At 36.9% G+C, this 17,239-nt stretch overlaps 1 protein-coding gene across 1 annotated transcript in view; it reads left to right on the plus strand.

The window, feature by feature from the left end:
• The window catches only part of CFAP54 (cilia and flagella associated protein 54), a 317,030-nt gene that overhangs the window by 187,303 nt on the left and 112,488 nt on the right, over window positions 1-17,239 (plus strand). The window contains exons 47-49 of the mRNA XM_066262086.1: window positions 6,726-6,848; window positions 11,997-12,050; window positions 16,005-16,212. Coding sequence (XP_066118183.1) covers window positions 6,726-6,848; window positions 11,997-12,050; window positions 16,005-16,212 — 385 coding nt within the window. The remainder of the gene's footprint in view (window positions 1-6,725; window positions 6,849-11,996; window positions 12,051-16,004; window positions 16,213-17,239) is intronic.

Below are 17,239 nucleotides of genomic sequence, written 5' to 3' on the forward strand. Positions count from 1 at the left end.
CTGTGACAATGCTGCAATGAACATGGGGCTGCATGTGTCTTTGCGTATCAATGTTTCTGAGTTTTAGGGGTATATACCCAGTAGAGGGATTACTGGGTCATAAGGTAGTTCTATTTTCAGTTTTTTGAGGAACCACCATACTTTCTTCCATAATGGTTGTACTACTTTACATTCCCACCAACAGTGGATGAGGGTTCCTTTTTCTCCACAGCCTCTCCAACATTTGCTATTACCTGTCTTGTTAATAATAGCTAATCTAACAGGTGTGAGGTGGTATCTCATTGCAACAACTGCCAACATCTTGAAAGGTTTTTTACTCTCAGCCCATCCAACATTCCTGGAAAAGGTATCGTTAGCTTTGTATTTGTGTGAGTGAAAGGTTGATTTATGGGTACGGTCTTTGTTTTGTTTTTTTTTCTCCATCTGCCTTGTTTGTGTTCATGCTGTTGATCATTTCTGAAACTACATGTCCAATACTATCACTATCGTTTTTTTCAGTGGTCAGATTGGTATGAGAAACGGAAACCAGAAGTAGCCTTAACTGTCGCAGGTCGTCCATGCACAGCAATGTGACAGTCAAGGCCAGAGCAGGCGAACCTCACGCAGATAGGAGGAAGTGTTTCCTCCAAGGGGCAGTGAGAACAACGTTCATCTAGAAGTATGGAAGAGCTCATGTGACCCCCTAATGCCTACTTTAACATTATAATGTGCTGGGGAGATAAAGCCTAAGGTGTTTTGGGCAAGAACAAAAGTATGCAATTCAACAGACAAGAAGTTTTCTCTACTAAAAATATTTTCCCAACCTTTTATGTTTTATTTCATGTTGTTTTCACATCTTATTTTCCCTAACTTGCCTTCTTATTTCTTAAAAATTTATACACTCTTGAGGATCCTAAGACTGTGCTGAAAGGAAAAGAGTATGATGGTTATACATCTTAAAGATAAATGGAATTTTCTTTTTCTATTATATATATTTATATAATCTTTATCCAATTTTGTATTTCATCTCTTGCTTTCCCAATTTACCTCTCTGTGGTTTTTGAAAGTCACTAGATGTTTTCAAAACATAAGTCAGGGTAGGGCCCTGCCCTGCTCAAACTCTCCCATAACTCCTGATCCCCAGAAAGTAAATCCCAAGTCCCCACTTTGGTGTGGGGCTCTTCCCCTCTCTCCCTAAGCTCCTGCCACACAGGCTGTTCGTTGAGTGCATCAAGACCCCTAGACTTCTCCTGCCACCATATGACCTTTTTTTTTTTTTTTTTTTTTTTTTATTATTATTATTATTATTATTATTTTTTTATAATTTTATTTTTTTAATGGGGTGACATCAATAAATCAGGATACATATATTCAAAGATAACAAGTCCAGGTTATCTTGTCGTTCAATTATGTTGCATACCCACCACCCAAAGTCAGATTGTCCTCTGTCACCTTCTATCTTGTTTTCTTTGTGCCCCTCCCCACCCCCTATCCCTCTCCCATTCCCCCCTCCCCCCCGTAACCACCACACTCTTGTCAATGTCTCTTAGTTTCAGTATTATGTCCCACCTACGTATGGAATAATACAGTTCCTGTTTTTTTCTGATTTACTTATTTCGCTTCGTATCATGTTATCAAGATCCCACCATTTTGCTGTAAATGTTCCGATGTCATCATTTCTTATGGCTGAGTAGTATTCCATAGTGTATATGTGCCACATCTTCTTTATCCAGTCATCTATTGATGGGCTTTTTGGTTGTTTCCATGTCCTGGCCACTGTGAACAATGCTGCAATAAACATGGGGCTGCATGTGTCTTTACGTATCAATGTTTCTGAGTTTTGGGGATATATACCCAGTAGAGGGATTGCTGGGTCATAAGGTAGTTCTATTTTCAGTTTTTTGAGGAACCACCATACTTTCTTCCATAATGGTTGTACTACTTTACATTCCCACCAATAGTGTATGAGGGTTCCTTTTTCTCCACAGCCTCTCCAACATTTGCTATTACCTGACTTGCTAATAACAGCTAATCGAACAGGTGTGAGGTGGTATCTCATTGCCGTTTTGATTTGCATTTCTCTAATAGCTAAAGAAGATGAGCATCTTTTCATATATCTGTTGGCCATTTGTATTTCTTCCTGGGAGAAGTGTCTATTCATATCCTCTTCCCATTTTTTTATTGGATTGTTTGTTTGTTTGTTGTTGAGTTTTATGAGTTCTTTGTATATTTTGGATATTAGGCCCTTATCTGAGCTGTTGTTTGAAAATATCATTTCCCATTTAGTTGGCTTTCTGTTTATTTTGTTATCAGTTTCCCTTGCTGAGCAAAAACTTCTTAGTCTGATGTAGTCCCATTCATTAATTTTTGCCTTCACTTCTCTTGCCATTGGAGTCAAGTTCATAAAATGCTCTTTAAAACCCAGGTCCATGAGTTGAGTACCTATGTCTTCTTCTATGTACTTAATTGTTTCAGGTCTTATGTTTAGATCTTTGATCCATTTTGAGTTAATTTTTGTACAGGGAGAGAGACTGTAGTCCAGTTTCATTCTTTTGCATGTGGCTTTCCAGTTTTCCCAGCACCATTTATTGAAGAGGCTTTCTTTTCTCCATTGTGTGTTGTTGGCCCCTTTATCAAAAATTATTTGACTATATATATGTGGTTTTATTTCTGGACTTTCTATTCTGTTCCATTGGTCTGAGTGTCTATTTTTCTGCCAATACCATGCTGTTTTGATTGTCGTGGCCCTATAATAGAGTTTGAAGTCAGGTATTGTTATGCCCCCAGCTTCATTCTTTTTCTTTAGGATTGCTTTGGCTATTCGGGGTTTTTTATAGTTCCATATAAATCTGATGATTTTTTGCTCTATTTCTTTAAAAAACGTCATTGGAAGTTTGATGGGAATTGCATTAAATTTGTATATTGCTTTGGGTAATATAGCCATCTTGATTATATTTATTCTTCCTAGCCAAAAACAAGGTATATTCTTCCATCTCATTATATCTTTTTCGATTTCCCTTAACAATGGTTTATAGTTTTCAGTATATAAGTCCTTTACATTCTTTGTTATGTTTATTCCTAAGTATTTTATTTTTTTTGTTGCAATCGTGAAGGGGATTATTCTTTTGAGTTCCTTCTCAGTTGTTTCATTGTTGGCATATAGAAAGGCTATTGACTTCTGTATGTTAATTTTGTATCCTGCGACCTTACTGTATTGGCTTATTGTTTCTAGTAGTCTTTTTGTGGATTCTTTGGGGTTTTCGATGTATAGGATCATATCATCTGCAAAAAGTGATACCTTTACTTCTTCTTTTCCGATATGGATGCCTTTTATTTCTTTGTCTTGTCTGATTGCTCTGGCTAGAACCTCTAGTACCACATTAAATAAGAGTGGAGACAGTGGACAACCCTGTCTTGTTCCTGATTTAAGGGGGAAAGCCTTCAGTTTAGTGCCATTTAATATGATGTTAGCTGATGGTTTATCATATATGGCCTTTATCATGTTGAGATATTTTCCTTCTATACCCATTTTGTTGAGAGTCTTAAACATAAAATTGTGTTGTATTTTATCGAAAGCCTTTTCTGCGTCTATTGATAAGATCATATGGTTTTTGTTCTTTGTTTTGTTGATATGGTGTATTACATTAACCGTTTTACGTATGTTGAACCATCCTTGAGATTCTGGGATGAATCCCACTTGATCATGATGTATTATTTTTTTAATATGTTGTTGTATTCGATTTGCTGTATTTTGTTTAGTATTTTAGCATCTGTATTCATTAGAGATATTGGTCTGTAGTTTTCTTTTTTTGTGCCATCCTTGCCTGGTTTTGGTATGAGGGTTATGTTGGCCTCATAAAATGTGTTTGGAAGTATTGCTTCTTCTTCAATTTTTTGGAAGACTTTGAGTAGAATAGGAACCAAGTCTTCTTTGAATGTTTGATAAAATTCGCTGGTATAGCCATCAGGGCCTGGACTTTTATTTTTGGGGAGGTTTTTAATGGTTTTTTCTATTTCTTCTCTACTGATAGGTCTGTTTAGGCTTTCTGCTTCTTCTTGACTCAGTCTAGGAAGGTTGTATTTTTCTAGGAATTTATCCATTTCTTCTAGGTTGTTGAATTTAGTGGCATAAAGTTTTTCATAGTATTCTACAATAATTCTTTGTATATCTACAGTGTCCGTGGTGATTTCTCCTCTTTCATTTTGGATTTTGTTTATATGAGTTCTTTCTCTTTTTTCCTTGGTAAGTCTTGCCAAGGGTTTGTCAATTTTGTTGATCTTTTCAAAGAACCAGCTCCTTGTTCTATTAATTTTTTCTATAGTTTTTCTGTTCTCTAATTCATTTATTTCTGCTCTGATTTTTATTATCTCCTTTCTTCGGCTGGTTTTGGGTTGTCTTTGTTCTTCTTTTTCTAGTTCCTTAAGGTGGGAAGTTAAGTGGTTCACTTGGGCTCTCTCTTGTTTGTTCATATATGCCTGAAGCGATATGAACTTCCCTCTTATCACTGCTTTTGCTGCATCCCATAGATTCTGATATGTCGTATTGTCATTTTCATTAGTCTGTATATATCTTTTGATCTCTGCACTTATTTCTTCTTTGACCCATTCATTTTTTAAAAGTATGTTGTTTAGTTTCCACATTTTTGTGGGATTTTTTTCCTCTTTTTTGCAGTTGAGTTCTAGTTTCAAGGCTTTATGATCAGAAAATATGCTTGGTACAACTTCAATTTTTCTGAATTTGCTGACGTTGTTTTTGTGGCCCAACATATGGTCAATTCTTGAGAATGATCCATGTACACTGGAGAAAAATGTATACTCAGTCACTTTGGGATGAAATGTCCTGTAGATGTCTATCATATCCAGGTGCTCTAGTGTTTTGTTTAAGGCCACTATGTCTTTGTTGATTCTCTGTTTGGATGACCGATCTAGAGCCGTCAGCGGTGTATTGAGGTCTCCAAGTATGATTGTATTTTTGTCAGTTTTTGTTTTAAGATCAATAAGTAGCTGTCTTATATATTTTGGTGCTCCTTGGTTTGGTGCATATATATTAAGAATTGTTATGTCTTCTTGATTCAGTGTCCCCTTAGCCATTATGAAATGGCCATTTTTGTCTCTGAGTACTTTTCCTGTCTTGTAGTCAGCATTATCCGATATGAGTATTGCTACACCTGCTTTTTTTTTGATGTTATTTGCTTGGAGTATTGTTTTCCAGCCTTTCACTTTGAATTTGTTTTTATCCTTGTTACTTAGATGAGTTTCCTGTAGGCAGCATACAGTTGGATTTTCTTTTTTAATCCATTCTGCTACTCTGTGCCTTTTTATTGGTAAGTTTAATCCGTTTACATTTAGTGTAATTATTGATACTTGTGAGTTCCCTATTGCCATTTTATATCTTGCTCTCTGTTAGTTTTGTGTCTTGTTTGATCCTTCTTTTTCGTTTTTCTATCTTTTGTTTTTATTTGGTTGTATTCCATACATCTTTCCTCTGTTGCTATCTTTTTTATCTCATGTGCGTCTGTGGTGGTTTTTTCAATGGTGGTTACCTTTGAGTAATGAAAAGGGTCCCTACCCTGTTCATTGTAGTGAACTATTTTGTGAGTACTTTTGCACTCCATCATCCTTTGCTACTGTTAATCTCCATCTTCTCCCCCTCTTTCTTTTTGTTGTTGTCACAGTTTAAATTTGGTTTTATTGTGTTCTTCTTGGAGCTTTTACTTGTGGCATACCTTTGGGTGTATTGCGAAGCATCTGGAAGCTCCAAGTATAGGTTTTTCTGTTTCTGGTTGAAGATCTTGTTGAGTTTTGGGGGAGATTTATCGGTATCGCTTCCTACCCCGCCATTACTCTGACGTCATCCTCATATGACCTTTTGTACCGAAGTCCCCGATCTGATTTTCATGTGTCTCTGTCCCTCACATCAGTCCCAAATCTTCTCTTAAAGATCTTTTTCTCACACAACTCCTTCCTGACCACAGTTTTGAAAATAGCGTTTTTGTCAGCACCCTCTATCCCTTCTCATACTGTGTATATCTTTCTGTATCCATTAAATTTAGCTAAATGTACGTCTGATGGAATGAAGACTCCAGAAGGTCTTGGTAAGAGGTGCTCAATAAGCACGTTGCACAAATGAGTGAATTTGATAAAACTTTTTCCTTTTTATAACGTCCTGATAGAAAGTTCTGCTGGATTATAGTCAAAATAAGCGATGCACAATGTATAGTTACCAATGAATTAATGTTGTTAAGTATACTCCTTTAAAATGGACAGTGCCCATTACTATGGATAAGAAGATGAACAGTTGTCTCTATGTCGTGGAGTTCATATCCTGGTTTGTGTGACTCTCAGAGTGTTAGAGAACATCAGGCGTGTTTCTGTTTTCTTTTTCTTTTAAACCCTAGTTCACCATAGAAACACAAAGGTACACTTAATTATTTTTTATCTCTTCCATGCCTATTATATTTTTTATGTGTTTACCTCTAATGAAGTAGCCACATCTGATAAACATCCATTGTTTTGAATATTCTCCTGCTGTTGTTTATTAGCTCCTTGGTCTGTTGTACATGTAAACTGGCTCACACACAAACACATGCATCTCCACCACCTGTTTGAATAAACATTAATTTATAGCACATTACCAAGATTAAGCACAAATTTTGGATCTCAGTTGATTTTTCTCTAGAGATTTTATTTTATAAGTAAACAAACCCTTTCATTTAAAAATCTCATTTTTTCCCTTTCTTTTAAAGATTGAAGTTCTTCTAGATTTGAGATTCTTTTCTGAAGCCTTTCATGAGATGTCTCAGATTTTTAATGGAAAACATATGCCTTCCTTAATACCTGCTAGTTTTAAAGCTTCTGGGAAAACGAAGGTAAACCTGTCGATTTTATTCAAAGCCATTCCTTTACCTTTTGAAGGCTACGTTTCTAAAGTCCAAGGAATGCTTCCATAAAGGTATATTTATGAGTGTCTCGTCCTGCAGAACTCTTTTGTTATGCCTGGCTGTAGCTCACATCAGGCTTTTACAAGGTTTAATTTGTTTGGAATAGAAGGGTGTCATGGGGGTCGGGAGGGTGGCCCTGGAGATTTTACAATGAAACTCTGGCTCTATTTTAATAGTTGCCATGGAAAGTCTCGGTAGGGGCAGCTACCAGCCACTCCCTCTTAGACTTTCAGGTCTAACGTAAAGTTTCTGAATAATGTTCTTAGCACAGTTTTTCCTCATGTTTCATTTGGAAGTTTTTGACTGATAAATTTTGTACCAAAAGGTTAAAGAGGTATTGTTCAAATTTCTTCTGATTTCCTTGAGGACAGGATGTTCTTCTCTTTTGTCTACTCTCTTTTGACTTTGGGAAATTGGTTTACCTGGCTTGCTTTATTTGTACTTGTCATCAGATAATTGAGGCATCCTTAAAAATGAGTACTGGTGCTTGTATTTAAATCAGAGTGAACTATTATTTTCCTCTGCTTTAGTTTTCATGGTGATTTGAGAATCATGGGTGATCTTGCTTTAGGGGGATGCTGGACCCTCGTGGGCCAGCAGTAAAGGAAGTAAAGGAGGTTAGCAGTCAGTTTCCTGGGGGAGACTGTAAGTGTGAGGAGTGAGACTGATAGAGACAGGTACCTGCAGGTGGGTCCCACATTTGGAGGACCTGAAGGAAGCTGGGGAACAGGCTGTAAGTCTTGAAAATGACTTGCTTAAGCTGGCATCATATTTACATATAATAGATTCATTACTTCAGCACAGTCCCCTAAAATGCATCTGCTTATTTCTCAATCAGGCTTAACAGCATTATAATTTATTGTAATAGGGTTAGTGTGAGATTATATGCAGAAAATCCTAAGAGGGATTTTCAGTGGGCAATAGGATAAGTGTGTGTGTGTTTATATGCCTGTCTATTGAGGAATCAGATGGGTTTTGTTCATTTTCTGTAGCATGAATTAATTTTTTTCTTATCTCAGTAAAATTAGCAGTATTTTCTTGTTTGCTTCTCAATCAGCAGCTTTTCCATATTGTAAATGGTTTATATTTTGTTATTAAAATCACATTTTAATTTATTTAAATATTTATTGAGAGCTTACTGAATACAGGCAGTATTCTAGGCATGAGGACAGAGCAGTAAATAGACAAATAGAGTTGTAGTCTTCCTGGAGGCATCTTGGTCTTGGACGGTACACTGAAGAAGGCAAACAGTGAACATATTAAGCACATAAATGTATGTCAAGTGGAGATGTGCTGTGAGGACAGTCAAGCTGAGTTAGAAGGATAGAGTGTCCAGAGCAGCATGTGGCTGTTTTATTGAGGGTGGCTTGGGAAATCTGTCTAATAAGGGAGTTTCAAGGGTGAAATATATAACAACCTTCTAAAAAGGAGGAGGCAAAGGCCCTGAGGCCTGCAAGACACGGTTGAGGAAAACCAAGGAGGCAGGTGAGGCTGGAATAGAGAGGAACAGGAGGAGAAGAGGCTGAGATTCAGGAGATAGGTCTTATAGGACCTCTCAGAGCTTGGTCAGGACTGGTGTTTATTCTAAATGAGCTGGAAACCTTACAGAACTTTGAATGAAGGAATGACAGAATAGGAGCTGAATTTCAAAAGACCACTTTGCTTGCTGTTTGGGCACTAGACTATGGGTGAGCATGGGTCTAACAGGGAGACCAGTTAGAAGGCCTTTGCAAGTAATCTGAGTGAGATGTGACAGTGGTTGGGGTAATGGTGTTGGAAGGAGTGAAAAGTGGTACGATTCTGGGTATTGCGATGGTAGAGCTGACAGCATTTGCGAATGATGGTTTGGATGTTGGGTATAAGAGAAAGGAGTCAAGCATGATCATAGAGTGTTCAACGTAAGCAACTGGTGGAAAAAAGTTTTCATGAACTGAGATGAGGAATACTGTTCTGGCAGGGGTGAAACATGTCAAGTATGAGATCCTTACTAGACATACAGGTACAGATGTAGTGTCAGTAGGTGCAGAACACATATGATCTAGGAGAGAAGTTGGGATTTCAGGTTAATTTGGGAACATTAGCACAGAGATTTATAATCATGGGACTGGATAGAATCAGCTGGGGACTGAGGCAGATGAAAAAAGTAGGAATCAGACCTTGGGGTCATCCATATTTTGAACCAAGGAATAGGAGAAGGAGGAAGAAGCCAGTTGGGTAGAATAGAAAAAGGAGAGAATTTTCATTGGAGAGAATTTTGCTTTCATCAAAAACAAACAGATAATCTGAAGCCAATTTTGACAAGTAAATTCCCAACTTCATTTTTAATCAACTGGTTGTCATCAGGCAAAAGTGTGGGTGCACTGTCTCCCAATGGGTTGTGACTTTAAATTTTGTATTCTCAACGTTAATTTGCAGCTTTACAACTTCAACTGGGAGTTTAAAAAGTGTAATTAATAGAGAAAGTGTGTTCAGCGTTTATAATTAAAATAGTTGTCAATGTTATTAAGCTGTAGGCTAGCTATTTAAAGAAAGAATTAATGAATTAGATTCCAGTTGTAAAAGAAGTATAGGAAGTCCTCACTTAAAGTCATTGATAGGTTCTTGGCAATTGCAACTTTAAGTGTAACGATGTATCATGAAACTAATTTTATTGTAAGAATATTTGATATAAGGAACTTTTAGTTCCTGGGGCATATTTCTGGTCACCAAACTTTAAGTAAAGACTCCAAAACACTTCTAATATTAATCATCAAAATAAATATAAATTATGCATACATGTAAGAAAGAGTAATAAAAACAAGTCAGATAATGATTTTCCTAACTGCTTATTCCAGTTCAGGGTCATGGGTAGCCGGAGCCTATCTGGCAGCTCAGGGTGCAGGTAGTAACCTGCTCCTCCACTGCAGAGTGCAGCCACACCCACACTTATCCAGACTGGGATAATTTAGACGTGTCCGTTAACCCAATGTGCACATCTTGGGGATGCGGGAGTAACCGAGAGTCCCCAGAGAAAACCTGCACAAATGGGGAAGAATATGCACACTCAACACAGACAGAGGCCCCTGCTGGGAAACAATTTTTTTTTCCTCATCAATATTATAATAAAATGACATTATTCAAAGACCCACTGTGTCTGAAAAGGACTTACAGATTATTATCGGACTTTTCACAGGCTTTTTAAAAATTCTATCTTTTAACATTATACTCATATTGAGATTCTGCTCTCATTACCAAATCTAAAGTCCCATCAATGCGCTTCAAATTATAACACCAAAAGTCTCCCGCTGGATTCAGTACTCACTTTTCAATGTATTATCGGAGATAAAGAGTAGCTTCAAAAAAAAAAAAAAAAAAAAAAAAAAAAAAGAGAGAGAGAGAGAGAAAAAAAATTTAAAAACTACCAACATTTTCAGAAAGAGCGATATGTGATGTCTTAGTCTAGGGGTCCTGTAAAAGCAGACCCTGAGACAAAGATTTGGAAGCAAAGAGTATATTTGGGAGATGGGTCCAGGAAGAATGGTGGGCAAGTGGGAAAGTTGGATAGGGAAGGGAGGTAAACCATTCCATGGAGCATTAATGAGGTCACTGCTGAGGGCAGTTGGGACCTTCAGAGAGACTGACTAGATCAATTTCTATCCCTTGGTACTGGATGCTCCCTGAACTTCTGGCCTCTTCTAAATGCTCTTGTGGCCCCAGAATGCCCTCAAGCAAAGAGGCACAGGTGAGATAGGATGCCTTCCATATGTGAGCTGCCTGTCCACACAAAAGCTGCTGGTGACTTCCAGATCACCAAGGGGATATGAACAGAGCTGAATCAGTATTGACATCTACAATGGGCACTTTTTGTAAAGGGCCTTCTGTGCCTAGAGAAATGCGTCTTACATGATGGTACAACAATCTTCTGTGGCAAATACACTGAATATTTCCTAATGCAACATTATCTTTAGAGCCAAACATATTAATAGGTAATGCCCTTAAAAGGAAAAGAACCACCAAAAGAGTCATTCTGAAGAGTAATATAATTATACAATTTTACCTGAAACTGGCTAATATTTTAAAAAATTTTTTTTAGCGAGAGAGAGACAGAGACTGGAAGGGAGAGAGATAAGTATCAACTCATAGTTGCAGCTATTTAGTTGTTCATTGATCGCTTCTCATAAATGCCTTAATGGCGAGGGTGGAGGGGTGGGGGTGCTCCAGCCAAGCCAGTGTCCCCTTGCTCAAGCCAGCGACCTTGAGCTTCAAACCAACCACTTATGGGCTCAAGCCAGTGACCATGGGGTCATGTCTGTGGCCGACGACCACATGCTCAAGCTGGCAAGCCTGTGTTCAAGCCATTTGAGCCTGTGCTCAACCCAGTGACCTTGGGGCTTGAACCTGCGACCTCAGCATCCTAAGTTGATGCTCTCTCTACTATGCTACCACTGGTCAGTCTGGCCAAAGATATTTTGAAGTGCTAATAATACTGTTAAAAGTGCAGTAATAATAGCATTTTTGTATAGCATGGGTAAAAGTATAAATTAAACCAGTTCCTTTCAGTTTTCTCAATATATTCTTACCTCATGACCCTTCCAGGGATCTATCCAAAAATGGTAATTGGAAATAAAGACAAAATGGTTCCCAATTTTATTCAAATTGAGCTGTATGGTGGGGTGAGGGTAGGATATGGTCCCTTTAGATGTCTAACAGTAGGAAAGAGGTTAAGTTATTATGCTACATTCATAATAGAGCACACTGCCTAACCATTAGACTGACATTTACAAATAATTTAATAATGTGGGACAATAATTATGATATATTGTTTAGTGAAAGGGAACACAGAGCCATATATAAAATTTTAAAACACAGCAAAAAGAAAAGATACCAAAATATTAACATTGACAACCTAAAAAGTTGATGTGTCTCTGATTTTTACCTTTTTTTCTGATTTTTGCCTTTTCTGAGTAGAGAGCATGTAGTACTTTTACAATAAAAAATTATAATATATTTAAAATGAGTTTACAATAAATTAATGGTTTTACTGAAAAGAACACTCAATATTCTTCTTTCTAATGTTAATATTTTGTATATTGACAGATATTTCAATCATTTGACTCAGGAAAACCTCTTAATAATAGAGAAAATATTCAGGTAAGGATAACAATAGTTTATAAACATTGAATGTAGTGTGGATAATTTTTTAGTCATTTCAGTCTATTTGATAGAGAAAAATCTTTGTTTTTAAAAATCCTCCATGTAATATACTCTTTTATTTCTTAACAAGCTGAGAACAGAGGTAAGATTGGACCCAAACTGATATGGTTTTCAGATTGGGCAGATATCTGTTATTGCTCCTAAATTTCCCAGTTACAGATGTGTATTCATTTTGTTCACCTAGCAAGGTCAAGTCTCTACCTTTCATATTTCCCTTTGTTACCTACACAATAATGGCTGACTTTGATAATGAAGAAAGGATTTTGTATATTTTGCAATGGCCCACTTGTTTAATCCTGCTTGTACTCAGATGTTTCTGCCCAGTCTGAGACTGTCTCTCAGCCAGTGGTTTGGAAGGTTTTCTTTTCTTCTTTATTTAAAATTTCTTTTTAATTGAGATATAATTAGCATATCACATTGTGTAAGTTTAAGGTATACAGCATGTTATTTTGATGCCTTTATATATTCCAGTATGATTACCCCCATAGAGATAACAGCATCTCTAATTTCCCTAATATTTTTACAAAGAGGGGGCTAGACTGTCCATCTCAGTACATCTTGTCAATAATTGAATGATTGGGAGTTAGGCTTTGATGACCTAATGGCATTTAAATAAGTTGAAATAATCATTTTTAAAAATTGTAGGACTATCAGTAGTTTGTCCACTAGAGATGTTATAGCACAACAATGGAACCATTTTTATAAGGGGTTATAGACAAGTAAGGGACTCACTCCCAGGTGACAATTCATGCATATAGACAGAGATACATAATTTTATTTTTTAATGCTAGAAAACAACATTCTGTTTTATTAAATAATGTATTTACTTTTATTAAATACTTTTGAAAGACTTCCTCAAAATTGCTTTATTTTTGTTCTTTCTAATTTTGATAGGAATATATCCATCTTTTATTAAATATAATATTATTACTTTTCTATTACTATTCATTATATTCCACAAACTTTACATATAATTATGCTTCAGATGATTCATTGTTTTTGCCTTAATGTTTATTTTAATTTATCAGCAAGTTTCCTGAAATGAAAGAGCTAGTATTCAAAAGATACAAATGCATATTCATATTTTATTTTAGTGTTCCAAGATCTTGGGATGTTGAAGAATATTTCTTTCTTTCCAGTCACAAGTGCCAAAGCATTCTAAAAACACTTTTTTAAGGAGTGGCTTGGGGTCTAAAAGGACTGTCTGCCTAATCATTTCTTTTTAAACAAAAAGAGACTGACAGTATAATGGAAGCCTGATTTCTATGAGCTAATTAATTAAAACAGAACTGTTGGCCTGTTTAAGAGTCTTCAGATTACATTTTAAGTTTTTTGTGTAGAGTGAGAGAAAGGAGTGTTAAATAGCATTTTTAATTAATCTTCCTTTGATTCTCAAGGGTTTGTGTGTAATTGTCAAGACTCATTAAATCACGACTGAGGAGAGGAAAGAAAAAAGAAAACGCCACTCCCCCACCCCCCAACCAACCTGACATTTTTTCTGTAGATCTGGAATATCAACCATTTTCCTAGTACAACAGTGTGCTCCCAGCTCAGGCTCAGTGCTGCTCCAAGTCTGGCTTTTTGTGTACATTTCCACACTCCAGAAAAGGTTAAGAAAGGAGAATGAACAATAGCAACAGACCACCCCACTGCCAGCATGGCCTCAAACTCACCCAGACAATGAGATTTTTTATTATCAGTGCACATAAAGCAAATAATTTCCTTCTTTTTCTAGAATAGTCAGCTCCAGCACCTGCATTTTATATTAATTTAAAAAATAGAGCCTATTGTACACAAGGCACTATTCTCGTGCTGTCAATCAAACACATCAGTCAGTCAACAGTACAAATCCCCATCCCTCAGAGAATTTATATTTAAGTGTGTGTGTGTGGTTGTGGGGGAGACTAGGAATACAGTTTTGGACATGTTCAATGTGAAATATCTATTAGACATTCAAGTGAAAGTGTTGAGTCAGAAGTTGATTCAACGTGTCTTGAATTCAGAAGAGAAATTGGAACTGGAGAGAAAACTTTCATTTCACCAGAATTTAGATGAAGTTAAAATCATAAGCCTGATTAAGATAATCTAAACAGAGGGAGTGAGGAGACAGAAGAGGACCGAGGCCTGAGGCACTCCAGTATTAAGAGGTGCAGGAGAAGAAGAGGGACCAGCGAGGAAGACTGACAAGGAGTGGCTGAGAGGATGAGAAAGAAATCAAAGGAGCATGGTGGCTTAAAAGCTAAGAGAAGCACTTTCAGAAGGGGAAATGATTAATAGTGTCAAATTTTGCTGATGAGTCAAGCACCATAATTTACTGAGTCCTAAACATGCCTTTTTTTCCCACATTTAACATCATTGAAATTAGAATGAAGTTGACAGTTGAGGCCATCTGACAGTTTAATTGGCATATGAAATAATGTCTTAGATAGCAATTTTCAACCTTTTTCATCTCATGGCACACATAAACTAATTATGAAAATTTTGCAGCACACCAAAAAGTATATTTTTTGCTGATATGACAAAAAATATATAATATTGATTGGTTCACACTGGACGGCTATTGTTGTGTTGGCTGTTGTCATTTTTGAATTTGACAATCTAAGGGAAAAGAGGTCAGTGTCACTGACTAAATAGTCAGGTATCCATGTTTTAAAAATTCTTGAGGCACACTGGTTGAAAAATCACTGTCTTAGATTATATGACATATGAAGACTAAGAATTCAACATGGATTTAGTCAAGTGTAGGCCATTGGTGACATTGACCAAATGCTTTCAATGTTGGGAAGGAGTGGGTTTATAAGCAAGTGAAAGGAGAAAGGTTAGAATATTGACAAGTCTGGAAAGAATCAGGCAATTAGCTGGAGAGAAAGTCAGGATATTAGGTTTTTGTTTTACGAGATGGAGAGGACAGTGTGGCTGTGCGCTGGTGGGAATGTTGCTGTAGAAAGGAACGTTTACGATGTAGGGAGAATGACTGAATAGACCAGTGGGGAGAGGTTGGATGGCTAAGTGGCAGGAGGAAAGGCAGAGTTGTGGGACAGTTGCGTGGGTAGGTTGGAGAGATGGTGGAGCTGTGAGGTCTGTGGACATTACTTTGCCTGCTTCACTTTTCTCAGTTAAGTAGGGGAAGCAAGGTCATTAGCTTGGAAGTACACTGGGAAAGAAGAGTTAAAATTTAGAAATAAGAAAGACACAATTGTCTATCAGAGAGTGAGAATGAATGGACTAGGAAAATGTAGAATGATGACCAAAGAGCACTGAGGTTTGATCAAGAATTTAACGTGGACCACTGATCATGACTGCATCATTTTCTCTAATCTTCTTCAACTGCAGGGTGTATGCCCCAAGAAGGTTCTATGTTAGATTTTACCAGGGCTATGATTTTGCCAAGGAAGTGTATATTTATGGGACTGGAGCCAGGGAGTTAAGGGTGTACACAAAGTGGAGCTCTAATGATTGAGCGCAGATCTAAGCTGGGTAGGAAGCTTGCTTGCCCACCTATTCTTCCCATTCTTGACCTTGTAGCTCTAATTTCCTCATGCTAAAGCAACCTGCATGCATGGCTAATGAGCTTTTGCAGTTCCTCTATGCTGAAGGTGTCTGCTCCTTTGCTCTCAGCTCTCATCCACTCATTCTGCAGTAGGGCTGGGTTCATGAGGCACAAACCACAAATTGGTGGGAACCACAGAAGCACTGTGGAACTGCTGGGATGGTTCTGAAATCACGTGTTTCTCTCCATCATCCTGCTATTTATGGTACCTCATGTCCGTCTCTGTGTTCTTTCACCCCAAACCAAAGGAGGGATGCAAAAGGTGACTGATGTTAATACTATCTAAAAACAATATTTTAATTATTTGCCTTTTAAAATTATTTTTCTTCCCATTTTTTTAGGCACTTGATGAATTAATGAATAAAGGTTTGCCTCAAATTCTGGTTACAATTGGCCATCAACATCTTTTAAATAAATTTTCTCTTGTTAAAGCATACTTTTTAATAAGTTTGGCTGAAACAATAAATTGTGTCCCAGAAAATATGTTTAAAACAGGCCACCATGGATTTATTTCTGAGAGGAGCAGAGTGACCCTCCCAAACTTGAAAGGTAATCTTTTGTTTTATTGTTTGCTTGCTTTTCTTTCTCTTCACTTTCTCCAACTATACCCCTCTCCACCCCCAGTAATCCTAGTTACAATCTAGTATCTATTCTTCCCTATCTTCTTCTAAGCTTATACTACATTCACTCATATATGCTTGAGTTTAAGTACATGCATATCTATATCCATCCATATATCTCCATATACATACATTTATATATATATACGTATAAATGGATTTGTCATTTATTTATGCATGATGCATTTTTATATTTTTCTTCACCTTGCCTTTCTCAAGCAGAAAAACCTCAATAAAACAACTATTAAGTCAACTGCTTTGCTTTGGTTCACCATATTGGCTGTGCAGTATTCTAAGCTGTGGATGTGCCATGGTTATTCAACCACCCCTTCTGTTGATGTGCATTCATTTTGTTTCTAGAGAACAGTGCTGAAGTGCTCCATATCCAAGTGATACAGTGTGTATTGTTACAGGATAGGACACCATGGATGGAATTTATAGCCCACAGTGTATGTGTACTTTCCAACTGTATTAGATGTCACCATAAAAATTTTATGACATGATTTTATGAAATGATTTTTCTGTATTTATTAAGATGATTCTATGGTTTTGCTTTTTATTCTATTAATATGGTACATTATATTAACTGATTTTTGAGTTTTTAACCTTGCTTTTTTGGGATAAATCCCACTTGATCATGGTATACAATTTTTTTATGTGTTGCTGGTTTCTGTTAGCTAGTATTTCAATAAAGATGTTTGAGTCCATATTTATAAGAGATTTTGGTTGTAGCTTTTTTTCTTGTTGTGTCTTTGTCTAGTTTTGGTATCAGAGTAATATTGGCCTTTGCTTTAAAATGTTAATTTTATTATTATTCACATATGGTAAGGCCAAAAGATTAGGAGATGGCTGCTATTGAAAACACAGTTTATTACTTACAGCTCCCAAGAGAAGGGACATGCCATAACATGGAAGGGTCACACAGAGAAGAGCCACAGAGGAGGCAGAGAGAGCAG

This window comes from Saccopteryx bilineata, chromosome 1 (genome assembly GCF_036850765.1).
Source record: "Saccopteryx bilineata isolate mSacBil1 chromosome 1, mSacBil1_pri_phased_curated, whole genome shotgun sequence".
In the NCBI taxonomy this organism is placed as follows: domain Eukaryota; kingdom Metazoa; phylum Chordata; class Mammalia; order Chiroptera; family Emballonuridae; genus Saccopteryx; species Saccopteryx bilineata.